Raw genomic sequence first — 20,673 nt, forward strand, 5'->3', positions numbered from 1 at the left:
CTACTAAACATCTATTTGGTTCAATCTGGTACCCGAACGCTCCTTGTTCCTCATAACGTCGTAAGAAAATAGGCACAATTTTAAGATGTCCGACGCTGCTTAGTACCTACGTGTATACTCTCCCGCATAACTGCCAGTTTCAACATGGCAGCCACAAAGCTTCCGAATCCACAACTCCCGGCAGCCCCCACGCTCTTCTCTTCCGAATCCGCCCCTCCCTTCTCGGCCTTCTACGAGTCCGGTGCCAAGATGGCGGCAAAGCGGAGTCGGTGGGAAGATTCCAGAAGGTTCTGTGGCCCGGAGGAAACCGAGAGTTCACTCGAGGAGTCTAAATCTCGCCAGACATCGAATAAAGAAAATAACCCCAGTGGCGAGCCTAGCCCTGAGGACAGTAGCAGCTCTGGTGGAGAGAGCAGCCCCGAGAGGGATAGCAGCCCCGAGCCTGGAAGCAGTACCGAACATAGCGATGGCGGAGAGCAGAGCTCCGACGACGATGAGAGCCAAGACGGAGGAGTCCGCCCAGACGAGGAAAAACGTGGTGTCTCTAAAGCCAGCGAGGAGGGGCGCGGGGCTCCCAAGGCATCAGAAGAAGGGTCCGCCGGTGGTCCTGGGGTGAACATCTTTGCCAATGACGGAAGCTTCCTGGAGCTCTTCAAGCGAAAGATGGAGGCGGCGCAGAACCCTGAGGCCCCGGCTGCAACCGTTGCTCCCACCGAGGAGCAGGAGAAGAAGAGGCCCACCGCTTTCAGCTTTGTAAGGAATCCCTGAGCAGGGGCCAATTGAAACGGGGGCTGAAGGGATAGTGGTGGCGTGGGGTGGGACCTGAGAAGAATGGTGGTGAGGACTGAGGTGTAGTTGTAAGGTACGCGCGTGAGTTAGTCAAAGGCGCATGAAAAGTGACTATTTGTAAATAGGGATTGGTAATGGGCTGTGGATTATGGACACCACAGACCAATTCAAGGGACGCGATGGTTTGAGTGGAGACGAGTGTAGAACAGCTATGACACGGATGGATAATGTTTTAAACTATGCACGAGTATTCATGTGCTTGGTGACGATCCTGCTTTATATCGTCTTCGTGTGTGGCGTTATTGCAAAACGCAGATGCTGACAGCAGTGGTCCTCCCGTCTATTCCGTGTTTAATAAAAGTGTTAACAATGTCCATCTGCATTACAGTAATGCATTTACAGACGGCGCGGAATATGTATGTGATGACCCCTGTCATCGAGGGATTTAAGTTTGTGTACCAACGAAGGAAAGCATGAAGTCAGGAATCCTTTAGTATAAAATAGACTTTATTGAGTCTAAGTAACGGACCCACAACAGAGCAGGTTGACACAGTGAAGACCAGTTGAAATTCCAGAATGGAAGAGACAGATAGAACAGGGATAGAAACAGAAGAAATGCAAAAGAGGAGAGAACTGGAGAAGAGAACAGAACATTCCACATCTTCCCCTTTTTGGAGAAACTTCAAATGAAACTTTTTTTTAAAAAACAAATCATATTCTAAAACATGATATAATACAATCCTAAAGAAGGTATAAAATTAAGATAAAGCAAAATCTTTAAAACGAATAGGTAACTTACAAATTCTTTTTGAAGATAACATGGGAGGTAAAACAGAAACTGAAACAGGATCATCAACAACATTTTTAGAATCTGAAAGGTAGACCACTCTTCTATGTGAGATAGGAGAAGTAGATGTGACAACATTATTATGCAAATTAGATGATACAACATTTGAAGAACCAGAACCTTCGAACAAGATATAATCATCCACATTATGAGTATTGGCAGTTTAGTTAAAAATTGCAGCTTGCTCATCGGAGATAGGAACAAGTCTGTTCTTGTTTATTTATTTATTTATTTTCGAGATTTTTATAGTGCAACAAATACCCTAGGGTGTCTCGGCGCTTGTGGAGCTACTAGAAAAACAACCATTAGCTTACTGGTTGAACAGCCATGTTTTTAGGAGCCTGCGAAAGCTCATCAGGTTCGGGGCAGTTTTAATAGCCAGTGGCAAGAGATTCCACAGTTTTGGAGTAGCCACCAGAAAACGTCTGTCTCCCCATGTGGCAGTTCCACCACTTCCCATCGTGAAGCAAACAAGAACTAAGTCCAACCTTAGATATTTTGTAAGGAGAAGAGAAAGGAGATTCTCCTTTCTTGACAAGAAAAGGTTTCTTGATAAGAACATATGAACCAGAATTAAATTCTGTTGCTTTAACATGTTTACGAATATCAAAATGATATTTTTGTTTGTTTTGTGCTAGAGCAACAGATTTGCGTAAAAGAGCATCTTTATCAACATTGGTGGCATGTCTTGAAGAGGAATTGAAAGAATGTCGCTCTAACCAAGAAGCAAGTAGAGAGCGACATTTTCTACCTCTTACAACTCAAATGGAGTAAAATTAGTTGTTGAATGAGGTGAGTTGTGATATGCATTGACCTTGTTTTTAAGAAAGATTCACATCTAACCCAGAGGATAGAGCAGTCTGAACCCCTTCTTTGAGAAAACTATTCGCTCTCTCAACAAGTCCATTAGCAGGACTGTACAAAGCTACTTGAACATGTTTAATATCCATGAATTTTAAGAAATCTTGCATGGCTAAGTTCATGCTGTAAAAGTCTACTTGCATACGAAGCTAGGGGAGTCCCTTGAAGTTAATATGCCAAGTAGCTCAAATTGATGCAGTTTTGTCTACTTATAAATTTGGGTGGTGATCTCTACCTTGAATAAATCTCATCTAGGGAAAGGATGCACCTACCAAGGAAGTGCCAAGATGAATCACTAAGCTAAATACTGTGAGCTAAAGAAGCAATGCAAATCGGAGGCTGAATTTGAGAGACACGGATGCAATCATTTGGCACGCTCAAGAGTGTCTTTGACAGTCAGAAAAACTGTCTTTAATTTCCATTCTTGGAAAGATGCTAAAAAGAAAAAAACACAAGTCCCACTTTAGGAGTAAGGGAAGTGTTCCAGGACGAAATATGATGGCATTAATCTGCATTTGAGCATTTAGTTTGTCATATTAGCCCAAAACGTGACCCATGGCTTCTGTAGGGGATACGTTTGTGAGGGAGAAACCACAGTGTCGCTCCGGCATCGCTTTAAAGCCATAGATACTGTAATATCTTCATCATTATGTTCACATGTCTTCTACTCCACCAGTGGAACTCTATTAATGAGCACCTAGCCAGGCGCTCCTGGTGGGGCTAATTGACATTGTACCTCCTACTTGTAACTTGCTAATAAATCTACTTAAAAGCTACCTTCAGTCTGGACCCAAGTTACTACAGATACTTATAGACCGAAGTGACTTGCCAGACCTCTACCAGTTTACAATATGTGGGAATATTTTGTTTCAAGTTGGAGAAATCAAGTGATAGCAACTCCAAGCATTGATATGGCAGATATTAGCAATAGGTATCTAGGGGTGGGCAAAAAGTACGTAATATGCTTTTTCATAATTATGCTAGATTTCAGCAAAATTGGGTAATTTCACGAAATGCAAGGTCCTTAATTTTGGGATATATTCCAGCTGGAAATGTGATCACATCGATTTTTGATTCAAGGTCACATTTCACACATCAAAACCGCAGAAAGGATTGAACAGCCGCTCATGTTCTGTGCGTTTGTGGTACATTTTTACTTCAATTGGAGCGTAGTTGCACAAGGGGCATGATTTAAGGAATTGTGCATAACAACACCAAATGTCTGAAATTATGTGAATTACTCTGACGTAATTTATATTTCGCCCAGGCCTACTGGTATCGCAGAAAAAGGACTGCTTCATAGGTGTGGTTTTTTTATGCATTGGAGTTTGAAAAAAATGCTGCTGGCTGAGCTTCATTGGGTCTTCCACTGCCAAAGCTTTTATTTAGCTTTTGAGTATCATGTGGAAACCCTAGCTGATATAGGTGGCAATTGATTAAATTGCATATTCAATATTGCCACTTAAGGCCGAATCGGTAACCGGGTGGTGCTGTAAAGGTCCTAAGAACTTTTACTTGTCATGCACTGAACCTAGCAATTTTCTGAGGCCACATATTTATAGTCTTGGCAGATAAACACCCCTCTATTATTTGTCCCAACATCTCGCCCTAGCATTGGCAAGCCAGTAGTAACTGTGAGCACTGCACTAAAGTTGCCATGCTCAAAGTAGTTGAGGCGCAGTACTACAGGGGAGGGAGCTTAGGGGTACACGGAAGTCGAAATTGATACAGTTGAATGGATTTAGTAAAGTTGGAGATGGATTGAGGGACGGATAGAGCCTCTGGTTGTTTGTTGAAAGGGTGATTCTGAGTGATTAATAGGTGATGATGTGAGAATTACGTGCCATAGAGGTCGATTGGTAAGAGAATAGTACCACCCCTTTTGGTTTTATCAACCTGATTGGTCGATGTAAACCATAGCTCAGAGAAGGACATGTGCAACAACCACAATCGGTCTTTCTGTAGCTAGTTTGCCAGCTAGTTTGTACAACCTTTGTGTACCACAAACGTCTGGTGATATTAATCTAGTCCATCACCTTGTGTTTAGATAGTGACTTATACACAAACACATGACCTAGTCAACCACATGAGTGAATTAAAGGACTCGCTGTGGGAAGAGTTGTTGCTGCCCACACAGGGGCCGTTCCGTGTCCCCTTTGTTGACCTCGTCCCCTGGTCGGATAGAAACCTCCGAATCGCGAGGAGTCCTGCTGTTGCCCTCTCTGTGATTGCTGTCCTTTGCCGGAAGCACCATGAAAGGAACAGCCAGCCAAGCACCCTGTACCGCAGCCACCCCCAGAGGAAAAATCTGTGTTAAATATGTGCTTGACCCTAGATTGGGCCTTTTCTAAAGAACTAAAGGTGGAAACAAATATCCTGAGTTCCTTAACAAAAGGATCTCCAAAAAGCCCCCACTGAGCTACCTGGCCTGCCTCCGAAGTGGGTGGCTAATTCGCCCAATTTTGGGTTCAATTTGGTGAGCAATAACATGCGCCTTTCAGTGGAAATTGCGTAGTTGTCATTTCCCAGAAATATAACTGCTCTCTGGGCCAAGCTGGAGAGGATTTCAGGTTGTATCAGGGCCCCAGAGGCAGAGGCCTTGGCATCTTCTGCCATGTCAAATATTTTGACTAAAGGGCCTGTAATATCAAGGAGCTTGTCTTGGCAAGCTCGCCAATACCGCTCAATGCCCTTCTTGAGATCCTTATTTATTTATTTTATTTTGAAAGTCTTATATAGCGCGAACAAGATCTTCGCAGATATCAGAGCGCTTTACAGAGGAGAGGAGCAAATATACACAGATACATCTATAGTGTTAAAAGTACAGTGAAGTGATATCATAAACAATCAAGTAAGTCAATTTCAAAGTCAAACAAAAATGCAAAGGGTTCGAACAAGTAGTACAGATGAGCACCGAGTCTTTGAAGTTGATCCCCAGTAGTGGTTCAAGTGTATTTAGCCATGAGGATCGCTTTTACTTCTTTCTTGAAAAGTATGGTAGAGGGGATGAGCCTGGTTTCAGGGGGGAGTGAGTTCCAAATCCTGGGAGCCATTCCTGATGTAGTTAGTCAAGAAAGTTGCCATTTGTGCATCGATTTCCGGTGTAACTGCCATCTTGCCCTCCTACGAGGGACTGGGGCACACTGCCCTCACTCTAGAGCGCACTTCTTGGTCTGACAGCTTGCGCAGTCTATTGGCCACGTACTTCGCTACCTTATTAGGAGGAACCCATTCCGAAGAGTGGGGATGAAGAAGCTCTTCCGGATCCAGAAGATCAGACTGGCCCTCATGGGGGGGGTTGGGAGAAGGGCACCATGACCGCTGATTCAGACTCTCCGTCTCATCCCGGAGGGGACTCGTCTGAAGGTTGGGGGGAGGCTCCCTGGTCCAAACTATCTGATACAGGATGTTCTGCCTGTATGTCCGCCTTGGGGCGGGGGAGGGGGGGAGGTCTAGTGTCTAGGTATGCTTGTTTGTCTATTGAATGCATCCAGATCAAACCCTTCCGAGTGGGCTCGCTTGCATGGTTTCTCTGGGGGAGTATCAGTGGCCTGCTCCTGATGTTTGGGGGCTGAAGGCCCTGGGAGAGCTTCCCTCCGAGGGAGGGGTGGAGGCACCTTTGCACCAGCTCAATGAGCCGATTCTCTAGGGGGCCACTGCCTCCGAAACTGCCCTCACAATAGAGGCGTCCACTGTGTCACAGAAGTCATCTGTGGCGGGAAAATACTGGACATCGTCCTCCTCTTAGTAATCATCCTCCTCCATGGCAGGTTAGGTAGAACTAAGTAAGGTAAGATAGGGGTGGACACCCACCAGGTAAGAGGGGGAGCGAACGGCACTGGGCGAAGCCCAGCAAATATTGGCACCCCAAGCAAGGGGTGAAGAAGGCTTGGCTGCAGGCAAGGAAGGGAGGTCTCTTATCACGAGGTAACTCCAGGCCTACTGAAAAGCAGCTAAGGCAGACAATCACCCTTATTACTAAAGTTGGTCAAAATCAAGCCTGGGCGTGCCTGCAGAATAAATGCAGCTTCCTTGCTGCAGTCTTACCCCACCTGGTGTAAAGCTCCCGTAACTTTGGTACGAGAGCTGGGGAATTTTTCATTTGCATCCGCTTCTAGACAACACCTTTTTGTTTTATCGACTTGATTGGTCAAGGTAAACCATAGCTCTGAGAGGGACATGTGACAACCACAATTGGTCCTTCTGTATTTTGAGCCAGTTACTTTGTATAACCCTTGTGTACCACAAACATATGGTGACATTCATTTGGTCCATCACCCTGTATTTAGATTGTGACTAATATACAAAACGTCTTCCCTCCAGACATTGAAAGTAGCTGAACCATTAATGTTAAACTGTGCTTCATCTTGATAACTCGAAGCCTTATCATTGATTCTGGTTACTTGCTTTCCCATTTGTGACTATTTCATTGGGTACCAAATGAGGTGCAGTCCCATAAGCTCAATGTCCTGTGAGTTGCAGGACTACAAGGAATATTTAAACAATATCTAGGAGAGCATCCAAAAAGATGTCTTCTGTGGCATATACTTGTGGAAACAGACAAATGAAGCCATCGCAAATTGTGTGTTCTGAGGACACATTTTTTAAAAATTGCGTTGGATAGGCAAGGGATTGTTAGTTGTAATCCTCTTTCCGCTGCAGCTGCTCCTGTTATGACGTCGCCCCACTGCCTCAGCCAACAGTTAAAAACGTGTAAAATGAAATGATAAAGCAGTTTTATTATACATTTATTTTTGCAGGGCCAAGTCTTGGGGGCAGGGCAACCCTCTGACGGGCAAGCATGGAGGGCATTCACAGTGGTGGGCCCTGCAAGTGCGCATGTCTGTTTGGCCGGCCGTCTTAGGGCAGCCAAACTGTATTACACACTTAAATGTCTCCAGGCTATTTAATGGAGAACAGCAGGCACAGGCTCCCAGTCCCTCTGGGAGCATAAAACCAAACTGCTACGCCCAATCCTGGTGCTGCTCTCATGCTGGGTAATAGTATTACCAGCATGAGCAGCGCCATAATTGGCGCAGGGGAGTCTGCGAGCTTGTGATCAGAAGAGCACCGAGGCGGCAGGTACGTTTTAATTTCAATTTATTATTGTCCCTTGCGTTGCCCCATCACGTTTCCTTCCTGTCATGGCAGCTGCCTCTGCCCTTTCATTGTATAAAATAGAAGGAAAGGAAAGCGTGTAATAATGGCTCACTTGCTACCAAACTTATTTGATCTAGGAAAATTGCAGAAGATTTTGAAGGCAAGGGAACCTTTTAATACAATCAGCCTTTCATTTCTAGAAAACGGAAAAAGAAACTGCCCCATTGAAACTAATGAGAACCTACTGGAAGGAATGGGCAGGAGTAAGCAATGAGCACACAGGGAAAAGGGTGGAAAGAGCAGACATGGTGGGTGTGTAAATCAAGGAGCACGCAGGGAAGATAAAGGCGCAGGATGAAGGACCAAAGGAGGTGGCATGTATGAGAAAGATATCACGAGACGGGCAGAGGAAGGTTAAAAAGGGAGCCTGTAAGAGCGGGCAGACATGCATATTTTTAAAGAATCCTTCATATAGTTCAATGTAAATCCTCTTAATGGAGATGGGTGTAGAAGTCCTAATGGCTATTAGTATTACGGATGGCATCCAGGTGGAAGAAATAGAATGAGAAACTGGAAATTAAGGAGCAGCAGGTTGCAACAAGAGTAGACGAGTTGTGAAATAGTTCCTCATGCAGTTCAATGCAAGCATTATTTGGACATGGAGCCGTACTTCCCAGTACCATAGAGGGTGAGAAATATTCCTTTGGCAGAAGCCGGGATGCGATGGACAATCTCATGCCAATGCCCTAAAGAGTCTGGGCAAAAAGCCAATGGTGAGGGGGTACAATGCCCAGTATAGATATGTTAACAAACTGAAAGGGGTTTGATCCAGTAAGGCCTATTGTGTGGGGAGAGATCCGTGTCAAAACACGAGAATAATTGGAACCCTCACTTGGCCATTAATCCACAATTAAGTGAATGGTGTGCTTTTATCAAACTAATCTCATGTGCTGGAGTATTTATCTCAAATATATTTCATTCTTATTTGCCATTCTTTTAATTGCAATCATATTCATCTGGTAAAATCAAAGAGTCACTATACTTAAAAACAGGTTTTCTGTCTTTCTTTTCCTCCTCCTTATGTACTGTTCTCTCTCTTGCTCTTCCTGTGTGATGAGGAAAAGTGTCTCCGTCCCTAATAAGTCCTGCTTGGACCCAGTGTCTCAAACTAAGCACAGTGTGCAACAAATGTATGCCCTATTGCTTACAACTTTTATATCGAAGCCCTAAAAATTGAGATTTTCAACTACTGATAAACCTGGGAAAAGCCATTAGATTTGGGTTTATTGTGCTAAAACATGAAGGAAAAGCTAATTAAATCTGGACAAAGAAACTAAAGGTTGTTTATATTGAAAGTTCTTAAGCTCTCAATCCAGTCCTGTTTTCGTTGTTGGCGCAGGAAAGCTGGATGGCATGGGAGTCTTCATTATGATCCTTTAGTACCAATCTAGAAAGAAGGATTTTAATATAGACCCCAGCCTCCTGACCTTCATTCGACATGCAATCAAAAAGAGGACAGATGAATATGGACATTTCATTGCTAGCAACAATAAAAACAAGCATTTACAATGCAACTGTTTCGCCTTTGGAAAAGTTAGAGCTATTGGCAATGTAAAGGACAATGCCATTTATTTATCTGTTTTCAAAACCAACACATAAATACAAATTTTGTCATTTACAATGCCAATAGCTCAAACTTTTCCAAAGGCGAAACTGTTGCATTGTAAATGCTTGTTTTTCAGGTTAATGATTCAACAGGGGTGTGTTGTCCACAGAACCGACAGCCTAAGAAAAGAACGAATTGGATACAACTGACAGAATCTGTAAGTCTCCCTGCTAGCTGGATAGGTCTTGGAAAAAATACCAAATACATCCATTGCTCATCTTAGAGATGTGTACTATACAGAGCACAAGATCCTTACCTTATAGCCTTGTGATCCCCTTTAACGCAGCCATGCAAGATTCTATTCATTGCCACCTTTGCGCCCTATTTTCCCCCAGCGCGCGCGCGCACACACACACACACACACACACACACACACACACACACACACACACACACACACACACACACACACACACACACACACACACACACACACACACACACACACACACACACACACACACACACACACACACACACACACACACACACAATCCTCTATCACCTTAACTCAAGAAAACAATAACAGCAGCAAGAAATGTCACATATATGTCCTTCTTTAGCTCCTTCCTGAAAATGAACCCCAGCTAACCCCTTTTCATATTTAGGCCTGGTCAGACAGCTTTAGCTATCTCATGAGCCTTAAGGAATCAAATTGCATGTATAAATGAAAATACATACTTATGTAGAGGGGCTATTACTCAACCCTCTCCATCCACAGGTCTGTTCAACAATCATTCACATTCTGCTTCCACTCACCACAACATAGAGCATTGGTAAAGGGTCAGCTCATGAAAGTCCGTGGTCTATTAGCACTTTGAGAGACAGCATTTTTTCTGATCACATGGGCAAATTGGCCTTAAAAAGTGCACTTCAATGTCAGGCGGTGGGCCAATACTTTAATCTGGCAATGTTTTTTTTCTTTCCACTTTTTATAAAAAAAAAATACAGTTGTTGCGCTGCTTAAAATAGGGCTTTAGGTTATAGTACTGAAGAGTCAATAGTAGCTTTTCTTTGCACTAATAAAAATCATACTTTTGTGTGCAGTGTATTAAATATGAAAATTGAACCTAAACCAATTCTAAGTCACCTGACTGATAGAGAGCACAGTGACTGTTAAGTGATGTGCAAAAGGTAAACCCGTTTTTGTATTTAAATGTATTCTTGCTAGCTTATGGTTACCACATACTGGAGGCATGTATCCTTTTTGGCCATATGATTACAATACTTTTAAATGAACGGCTGCACCATCTTAGCGAAGGCCACACCTAATGGATTTGCCAATACTTGTTTAATTAGTGCAGCTTCTTGATTCCACCCTGTTATTTATTTGCATTGGGCTCAATACTCAAATTCTCGCATGTCGCACACCCACAGAAGCACTAGCACACATGCACCTACAAAGAAACCCACACACTTCCCTCAAAATACCCTCTACAAGTGTCCAGATTCTTTCTCTTTCTTATACACACATAAACGCACACAAAAGCAGTTAAACACTCACGAGCAGTCGAGCAGTCAAACACTCACGCAAAAGGCTCACTCAGGGTAAAATAATTTTAATTAACTCCTTACTTTCCGTGGCGTCCTTAATTCCAGCTGTCAGCAGGTTGCCTTGATTCCAGTGTGTGCACAAATGCACAGATAGTGTGATGTGATTGACAAAGCAGGTATGTGAACGAAGGCTCACTCATGTTGAACAGAACAGAATTCCATATGGGAATTACATTCTGCTCAGCTCATGACCGGGGTCTAAACAGATTTGAAGAAAGGTGGTAAAATTAGAACCTTGATGGATTCCAACCCCTAACAGTAGTAGCATTGTAAGCAGTCACTGACAACCAGGAGAGACTGACAAACAGTAGAGGCTGTCACTAAAGGTTATAGGATTGCCAAATAAAGGCAGAAGGTGGTAGCGCAGGTGTGTGTGCAGGACGTGTTGGCCGCAAGTGAGCAGGCTCTAGGCTATTCTGCACAATGCTAGACTGTAGACACTCACCCACTCTCCCGCATGACGTTGCTGTCTCCGCAGTCACAGGCGCCTCCTGCCTGGCTGCGGAACATGTTGAAGTCGTGTCCGGCATGCTCGCCCTGGTGGAAGCACTCCGCGCACAGGGACATGCAGGGAGAGATGCCGCAAGTCCGGCACCGGTACGCCACAAAGTTGGCGGTCCAGACCAGGTCGCAGAGCGCAGCGCTGTCGTAGGCTCTCACGCTCTGGCAGAACACCTCAAAACTATCTCCGCCAGCTACAAGGCAGCGGCACCACTCCAGCACGTCCTCCTGTCCCGCGGCCGCCCAGCAGAGAGTCCAGCAGCTCCCGAAGCCGCCGCGCAGCGGAGCCCGAATCGCCCCGTGTGAGCTCTGCTTTGAGCTGGGCGGCAGTGGCTCTCTTGTCCACGGGGAGCAGAGCCGCCATGGCAGCGGCGGCTCTTAGGGTCCTGTCCGACCCCTCACTTTCTGCTGTTGCTCCTCTGCTACCAGCTGCCTCTCGCTTCTTCTCGCGATACAGGCCCCTGTCACTGGCTGAGGAGGCGGTCGTGAGAAGAGGCGTGGTCAAATGTCGGCGTGACGTCCATGTTAGGGTCAGGCAAAATAAGTGTCTCTGAATTGGAACCATATAGGGTAGTTTACCCCAGGGACGGATTGCCTGACTGTGGTTTGAACGTCACTCAGCAGACGACCCCGCCCACGCGCAGTCTTCAGGAATAAAATGTTTTGGATACGGGAGCATCTTACGTAAGAAATGTAGATGTACCCGTTATGTTTTGAGAAAGTTGCGACTTGAATGGGGCAAAAAAAGTCTAAAATTTTAATATTTTAAGTAGAAGAGAGGGAGAATCAATTTGCTTTTATTTTAACATTTCCGCCTACAGAAGTGTGTTCTAATTTGTGGAAACCTTTCGAAATTATGCTGAAGATGGTTTCTCGTGGAAATGCAACGCCTTGCGCTTTCGTTCCTTAATAGGACTAAATATCTAAGAAAGGTCACGTAAAAAGTATTTTTTAAATGTTAGTAGTATAGTGTTGTAATATCTGTACAAATCTTATTTAAAGTTAAAATTTTCATGGACTGTGAATTTTATTAAGAACAAGGGTGTAGGTTGTATATGTAATACTCTTTTACGTGATAACTCTCGGTAGCAACCATTATGAAGGAATGCAGTGTGATGTCAGAGTTACAAGGAGTCCGTTTCCCTAGATACGGTCAATTGTGTGCCCTCAGGGAGAGAGAACGCTAACGTGTAATCAACAAAACGAAATACAGAAACAACAAGCCAGGTCCCGGGCCGTGCTGTAATTGGCTGACGTCACGGGGGTGTCCCGGGCCGGCAGCCAATCACAGCGCAGCCCGGGAATGACGTCACGGGGGTGTCCCGGGCCGGCAGCCAATCACAGCGCAGCCCGGGACAAAGGGGCGGGGCTTAAAAAAGCCAGAGAAACGCCCCCGAATCGCGTTTTCCCCGAGAAAGCGTGATTGACAGCCTCTGTCTCCCAATGGCTAGCCTCCATTTATGGAGCTAGCCAATTGGAAACAGAGGCGGTTCAAACATCCCTACTGAAAACAAAAGTTTTCGATCTGGAAGGGCCCTCGCCAGGTCGAAACCTAAAAAGACCAGGTACTTGTGGCACTACTTAGAAGCCACTGAGAGAGGATGTGCTTTTTAAGGGGAACACTTACAAGGGAAGGGGTTAGTTAGTGGGTAGGAGGAACCAAGTGGTTGGGCAGGAGTACTCAGGAGGAGGAAGGGAAGAGAAGACGCACAGGGAGGTGCTATAGTTGTAAAGCAGTCCATCGTGCAGTTCAATATAGTCATTTCATTGGGGGTGTACAGATACCCACAGCCAGTAGCATCAAGTGAGAGTGAAATACTTGTCCGTGCTAAGCCACAACACGATTGGCAACGTTTAAAGCCAATGGCTGAAAAAGGCTACCTTTAAAAAAAAAAATTAATTGAAATAAAAGTTTTTTTTAAAAAATGGGGTGGGAGCCAGTGTTGAGAGCAGACGCAGCGGCAAAAGAAGGTGTTGTAACTATACGCTTGTTGAGAAGTGACAATCTACCCAAACCTAAAAAAAAATTAAGTGGTACAAAATTGCCACATGTGTAAAAGGGAAAAAATCTAATTGCTCTTCTCAATCCGAGCCCTTCTTCGGGGTAAACAGCGTGAGGCAGCCAGGCACAAAGTAATCAGTTTTCTGAGACTACTCTAGGTTGTGTATTTAGTAGTATGTGATCAAAGCGCTAACAATTTCATTGTAAATACAATTTAAACTGACACGATCACATGTTGCTACAACTTACTTTGGCAGTGGTGTAGAAGAAAAACGTGTTTAGAGGTTTAGGTAAAGTAGAAGAAAAAAGACAAGAAATGTATTGTTAAGAGAAGTTAGAGAAAGAGTGAGATAAGCAGGGGAGTGGTAAAGTTAAGGTGAAGGGCAACAATGTTTGGACTAGAATATTGTGGCCATTTTGTGTGTTGCAAAAAATGTTTGAAGTGCTGTCAACCGTAAGTTTAAAAGCCTACATTAATCACCTTTTTGTTGGATTGTAGACACTGCCCTGTCAGTCAAGGAAGTAGCTCTAACCACCCAAATTGACAACAAGAAATACTTGCAGCGTCCAATAGAAACACCTAGTTCCTCCTTGTCAATTTGCATGAAAGGGGAGGGGGTGCTGTACACCATTTTATGCTGCTGGTCATTCAGACTGACTTTGCACCTTCAGGTGTATTTTATTCTGTCACCTTTTGTGTCTCCATGTTTAGGCACCCCTCAAAGCGTGAAAACCCGCAATATAATATTGAGTTAATGGGTCCACTCAATAACTGTGTTCCAGATTAAAATAAAAGCTGAAGGGTTTTATTGCAAATTAAAAATAAGCGTTATGCATGTAATGCCATGAAGGCTGTCTTAAGAGTTATTCAGATAAATTCAAGTTCAGATTTTATTCCAAAGTCTCAAATGACCAGCAAAATTAGGAGAAAAACGGACAACATCCCTAGTAGAACAGCAATGTTTTCAGGCTAACCTCCAAACATTATTTTGCATGTGAATTATAAGATTTGCAGACTCATTGGATAAATATGTCCTGGGCCGAAAAAGTAGTTTAAAAAAAATCGGCTTTGATTTAAAACAAAAAAAAACTCATGGCCCTGCTGCCCCTCAGTCTTCATCGCACTATAGCTCCTCCATCTTAACAGCACTGCTTCTCTCCTTTCCTCTACATGCTACTACTTCCCGTCAGCACATCCTATTCAACACTGCTCCATCACACTTTAGTCTGCCCCAATCTAGTCTTCTGCTATCTCCCCCATCTACCCTACTGCAGCCTACCCTCCTACTTCCCCACTCCAATCTCCCCCACTAAGTCCACTCCAAACTGCCCCACTCCAATCTACCCCACTCCAATCTACCCTATCTATCCTACTCTAATCTACAAACTCCACTTTACTCCAGTACAAAGTACCCACTGCAACATACATCAGTCTACCCCTCCTTTCTTCTGCAGTCTACCCAACTAAAATCTACTCCAACCTAGCTCACTCCAACTACTTCAGTCTAACCCACTCCAATCCACAACACTGTACCTCATTCCAATTTGGTCTACAACAATTTACCCCACTTCAGTCTAACACATGGGTACTCACAAACTTTCTCTTAGGGGCCAAATTTACTGTGTGGTTTGTGTCAGAGGGCCGCACCGGTGGAGGCGGGGTCAGTGGGGAAGGGGGCGGGGCTAGAAGAAAATAAAACTGTGACCATGATATTGAACACAGGTCCCTGCAGCAGACGCCTTCGTCCACTGAGCTACCAGACCATATATATATATATATGTATAATATATATATATATATATATTATATATATATATAATCTCTGCCTCCCTCCATCCCTCTATCGTCCTCTCTTCCTCCCTGTATTCCTCTGTCTCACTCCCTCTCTCCTTCCCTGACCTTCACTCTCCCCCCCTCTCCTTACTTCTCGCTCCATTTTTAAGTTTGTATCATATTTTTTCATGAGATTTGATACAAGACTTACTTTACATCGTTTGACAACTCGGCTTTGGTTCTTAGAATCAAACCAGAACCCTGGCACGGTTATCTCCAAGGCAGTCTGTGCCCCCCACCACCTCTGGGAAATAAAACGTCTCCCACTCCCCTGATTGCGTACATCTCCGAACCCCACACAACACCAAAATACTTCATAAATACTCAAAATAATTCTCACATACAATAGGCTGTAAAACACGCAAACTATTTGAGCACCAATAAAGTGATCCGAGAACCTGTGAGGGGTATCCAAGAGCTATAGTAAAACGCGAAAAGTATAATCAAAATGAGTTCTGAGCACAAAACATCACATAGAAGAACACCCATACAATATTCCACTAACAAAGGTAGTATCCATCCAGCTAACAACGGTCCTGGCGCGAGCATAAACGGTGTGACATTCACTATTAAGCCGGGCTGAGTCATGTGTACGAATAACCTCTCTGTGACATCATGAACACAAGGATGAGCACGGGCTCTCAATCATCAAACAGTTGCATTCTGGGAACTGCAGTCTTCGTGAACTTCAATGCAACCAACTGGCGTGTCACACCTGAAAATAACAAGTTTGTCAAAAAGTGCGCTGGACTAAAAGATGGGGTGCTTTAAAGCGCTAGCATCCTTTTGTAACCTCAAAGCCGTATACCCCCTGGGCAAAGAAAGAGTTGAGCCCCATTATTAAAAGAAAAGACCCCCCTCCTCCCCAATATACCTACAACAATGCTATACATGTAGACTGGACGCCCTGCTCAAGGGGCGCCTCGCACACCTGTCTGTCACCGGGCTGAGACAGCTTCCCCAGCCAGCCTCCCCAGCGCGCACAGACACACAGCCCCACCCGAGCACTTCACAGGTCTTTAAAAAGACCATTTGCATGTGAATGCGGCTTTGCTGTCTTTCCCCTCTTCTTTGCGCCCCTGCAGCTCTACTCTGGCCTCCTGGAATGAATCGCCCGGCCCCCACAGAGCAGCAGAATGTCTCTGCGACCGGCAGTGTTTGCAGACGCGCTTTAAACATTTTTTTTTAAAAACACGGGTACGATGTCTCATGGTCCGCGGGCCGTACTATGAGTACCCGTGATCTAACACAATGTCTGTCACTCCAATTTACCCCAAACTAATCCACCCTACCCAATGTACCCAGTTTAAATCTCCTACCCCAATCTGCCCAACCTCTATCTATGCCTTATCTACCCCACTCAAAATCTACCCATCCAATTTTCCAGCCTACCTCACTTCAATCTACTCATACCTAGCCCACTGCAATTCATACCTACCTTCTCCAATCTACCACACTCTAACACACTCCAATCTACTCCACGACAGTCTACCCACTCCAATTTGCCCCAGACTATGCCATTCCAATTTGTTTCAATCTTCTTCACCTCAATACGCCTTACCCAATCTATCACACCACAGTGTACCCCACCCCAATCTACCCCAACCTGTCCCAGTCTAGCACACTCTGCCCCAACCTATCCCACCTCAATCTGCCCACCCCATTTTACCACACCTCAGTTTACCCCACACTACTCAACTCACTTTTAGCCATGCTGAACAGCAGCCGTACTGGTGACAGTTTTTTTCGTCTTTGGCAGCATTTCTTCGATCCAGAGATAAATCCTCATTGGTCAGGACTGGGAACTGGACTCTTGAGTCTTGTGATTTAATTTCAAACACAGAAGCTTCATCTTGGGTTTCAATTGCAACATCATCCAGTGTAAAATAAATCATACAGTTAAACTTTCACAGCAAATCTCTGCACAACAAGTTTACAGGACTTGAATCACCCAAAATGAAATTTCGACTATTTTCCAATTGTCTCTATTTTAACAGGGACATCTGCTGTGACCCTATTAACAATCTGTATATTAATGAAGCCTACAACGAAGACTAGTCTTTCTGAGAGGATAAGTTAGCAGCCTCCACAAAACAATCTGTAGAATGAGTACCCCTGTATCTATCAAGAAAGAAACGGACTGGCAAGTGATTTCATCTTTCTTCAATTTGTGATTCACTCTGGCCCTCCTACAGGACTGCTCAAAGTAAGCAGTCCTCCTCCCCTCTCGGAGCACAGTTATTGGGAATCATTCTCTAGTGAAAACTGAGGAAAATTATCATTCAGAGCCAATGGATTCTATTGGTACCCTGGATTGTATGGTATTTTTGTCTTTCATATTTTGTTGCAGCACTGGGGTTATGGGCACATTCTTTCAAATCTGTTTCTGATCATGAATGTTCAACATAGGAGCTGGTTGGGCTGGGGACGTTGATTATATCTGTCTGATTCACATTTTTCTGCGTAAGAGAAAAAAAATCATTCTGGGTTTGATTTGTATTTTTTTGATATTCCCACTTTCAATGCCCAATTTTGCAGCAGAAATGATTAGCAGTGCTATTCCTAAATATGTCAATATTTGCATTAATTACATAATTTTTCACAAACCCTCTTCCACAAACCTACATCTACTTCTTTCTATTTCCCATTTTCTAAACCTGCATTGAGGTCAATCATTCCTGCCTCGTTAGATGGCACATAAGCCAAATCGGAGACCATCAGCTGACTGTCACCATTGCTTTCAAACTACTTCGTCTGGGCAACCATCAACTTTTCGTTGAACCTTTTCTGCTTTGCATCAAACTAATCACTACTGTACTGTAAATTTCAAGATTTCACTGATACTCTGTCTGCCAGCACATCCCACTTTGCTGTATATGGGAACAGAGGTCAGGGTGCAAACCTATAACAAAAATAGAAATTAAACCAATAGCACCATCTTTCTCTAGAGCCTCAACTCTTCTGTTTTTCATGAAAGAAAATCTGCACTAGTCCCTCGTAATGGGCATGCACTGACTCATTCAGTTCTTGTGTAAATCTTTGCCCAATGAATCTCTCTCTGGCACCTTTTTCAAATGTTCTATCACCTCTTTGAGCTATGAACTTCCTTGTACATCTCAGCTTTAATGGGTACCACAGAGTTCGATAGAAGTGGGCGTAGGTGGAAAGAATGTGACTATCCGAGGTGACTTCCATTTTAGAAAAGGTGGCACATGTCCTTAATTTGTGACCCAGTTAACACATAGTAGGAGACTCTTTTCTACACATTATAGAGAATTTGTTTCAAAAGTAATAGTATCATATCAATGTATACATGTGGAATTCATGTTAATGATGCACTAAAATATGAACCCACGTGTCTTCTAAAGGTGCTGGGAATGGGGTAACCGGTACCAGTTTTGGGTTGGTAGAGTTCCTTTAAATTCAGTGTCTCGAACCCCACTAAGTATTGTTTGGCGGTGCTAAACTGGTTGAATTGTTGCTGTCTGCCCTCCTTGATCTGAGTGTATTCCCTACAGAGTCGATGCTTAGTACTGCATTGTATCCATGAATGTGATAGTAAATGCCTAACTACGTGCAGTATACTCTAACGCAAGTAATCCCTGTTCCATTATATAGTGGGCCACAGTGCCATTGCAGCTGCCAGGGCTCGTATAACGGTTGCAGTCTTCTATTCCCCTAACCCAGGTGGGCAAACGGAGAGGTGGCACCAAGCTAGCCCTCAAGACGGGAATAGTTGCGAAGAAGCAAAAGACCGAGGATGAGGTAAGCAGCCTTTTGTTTCCCTTTCTTAAATAACTGAAAGTTCTCTAGTTACACAGATTAGAATGCAATTTACATTAAAGATACTTAGCCGAAGATGTTGATGGCAGTTTATTGCATGCATGTTCCAATTTCCGGTTGTAGAATTAGTGTTTTCTTGATTGTGGAATAAGTTGACAGTCAACCATTGACTGGGCCTTGGGGATTCCAGGGTAGCATCCTTGTAATACCACAGCTGCCTGTCCTTTCTTAAAGTATACAAAAAAGTGATGGGTGGTATGCTTGGATTAATCTAAGCCACTGGTAATTACCCAGGGATGCATCCCAATCCATCCTTAATTTACACCCCATATCACCTCAGTTAGGACCTAGCTATTTGCTACTCTTTCTTGACCCTGCTCCAATTTATATAGCCCAGGCCGAACTGCTGAACCAGGCCCTCCTTGAAGCAAAACACAAGCAACCCAGTACTGGTTTTGCCCTAGTATGGGCTCTTCAGCTGGGTACAACATGGGTTCCAGTGATTGAGTGTGCACGGGACCCACATCTGGCATTCCTGTTCCTCATTGGTCGACACACTAAAGTATACAAAAAGTGATGGATGGAATGCTTGAATTATTCTCAGACATTGGTAACTACTCAGGGCCACATCCTAATCCATTTTTAAATTGCACACCATGTCACCTCAGTTTGAACCCAGCGATATGTAAATCAGTATTGACCCTGCGCCAACTGGAACAGTCCGGCCCTGACTGCCAAGCTATCCTATCCGAAAAAATCTTGCTGGAGCAGTTCTTCTGACTTTGCTGCGCCTGCTGCAGTTCATACACCCCAGTGCCCCTTAATATCTTCCATAAAGACGCCCCCCCCCCCCCCCCCCCTCCGGAGCACTGAGCGGAAAAGATAGGTAAAAGTATATGTGGATACACCGCTGATCGAATGCTGGCTACTGGACCTCTCTTGAACAGCTGGACGAGTGAACTTTGTACAGATACCTTTTATAGGCTGAAAGTCAGAAGCTGTGTGAACCTCAGTCTGCTGCACCAATACCAGTGTTACACAGACTGGGTCACAAGCCGATTTTTGGTGTCACGAAAGTCCAAACTGCAGAATAAAGATGTCTTTTAAAATCTATATTTATCGCGCCCGTTAGCTGCTCTTCACAGACAGGTCAAATGTCAGGCTAAGTCTTCTGATAATAGCTGCTTTTTTTTTTACTTGGGGATTGGTGTTCACAAACTCGTTCACTTGACTTTCTAGCTGGAAAGTGGAATGATATGACAATCTTGTTGGGTTATAGGGAAATAGACTGAAAGATGTATTTTTTTTGTAACACACCGGTGCGGTTGTCTCTTCGGACTGGAATGAGACGTCGTCTAGGAGTACTCTTGGTTACATACAGCTTTGAATTGTGACTACACCTTGGACTATGGCTGAACCCTTACTTGATGTTTCAAGTGCTGCTAATTCCTACTGGACTAGATGGTTGATATGAACATTGGCCCCACTAGCACTTCCACCCTCCGGCTTATTGGTATACTGTGGTACTGTGTTAATAGTTAACACAGTACTAATAATTCACGGTTCCAGGCAAAAAACCCAGGGATTTGGAGGTGCGGCCGAGCTGTTCGCCAAGGCTGGTTTCGGCCGATTTTTGTTACAGGGGCTGCTGTTGCAGCTATGCTGCAAAAACGGCCTTGTAACAAAAACGGCCCCCTGGGAAACGCCCGGTGTCCGCTACAGCCAGTCCGGCCCTG

At 44.3% G+C, this 20,673-nt stretch overlaps 1 protein-coding gene across 1 annotated transcript in view; it reads left to right on the forward strand.

Annotated features, from left to right (window-relative positions):
- The first annotated feature begins 210 nt into the window (after positions 1 to 210).
- The window catches only part of TRIR (telomerase RNA component interacting RNase), a 59,548-nt gene continuing 39,085 nt past the window's right edge, over positions 211 to 20,673 (forward strand). The window contains exons 1-2 of the mRNA XM_086950637.1: positions 211 to 753; positions 18,842 to 18,919. Coding sequence (XP_086806763.1) covers positions 250 to 753; positions 18,842 to 18,919 — 582 coding nt within the window. The 5' untranslated portion in view covers positions 211 to 249. The remainder of the gene's footprint in view (positions 754 to 18,841; positions 18,920 to 20,673) is intronic.

This window comes from Lissotriton vulgaris, unplaced genomic scaffold (assembly GCF_964263255.1).
Source record: "Lissotriton vulgaris unplaced genomic scaffold, aLisVul1.2 SCAFFOLD_562, whole genome shotgun sequence".
NCBI lineage: Eukaryota > Metazoa > Chordata > Amphibia > Caudata > Salamandridae > Lissotriton > Lissotriton vulgaris.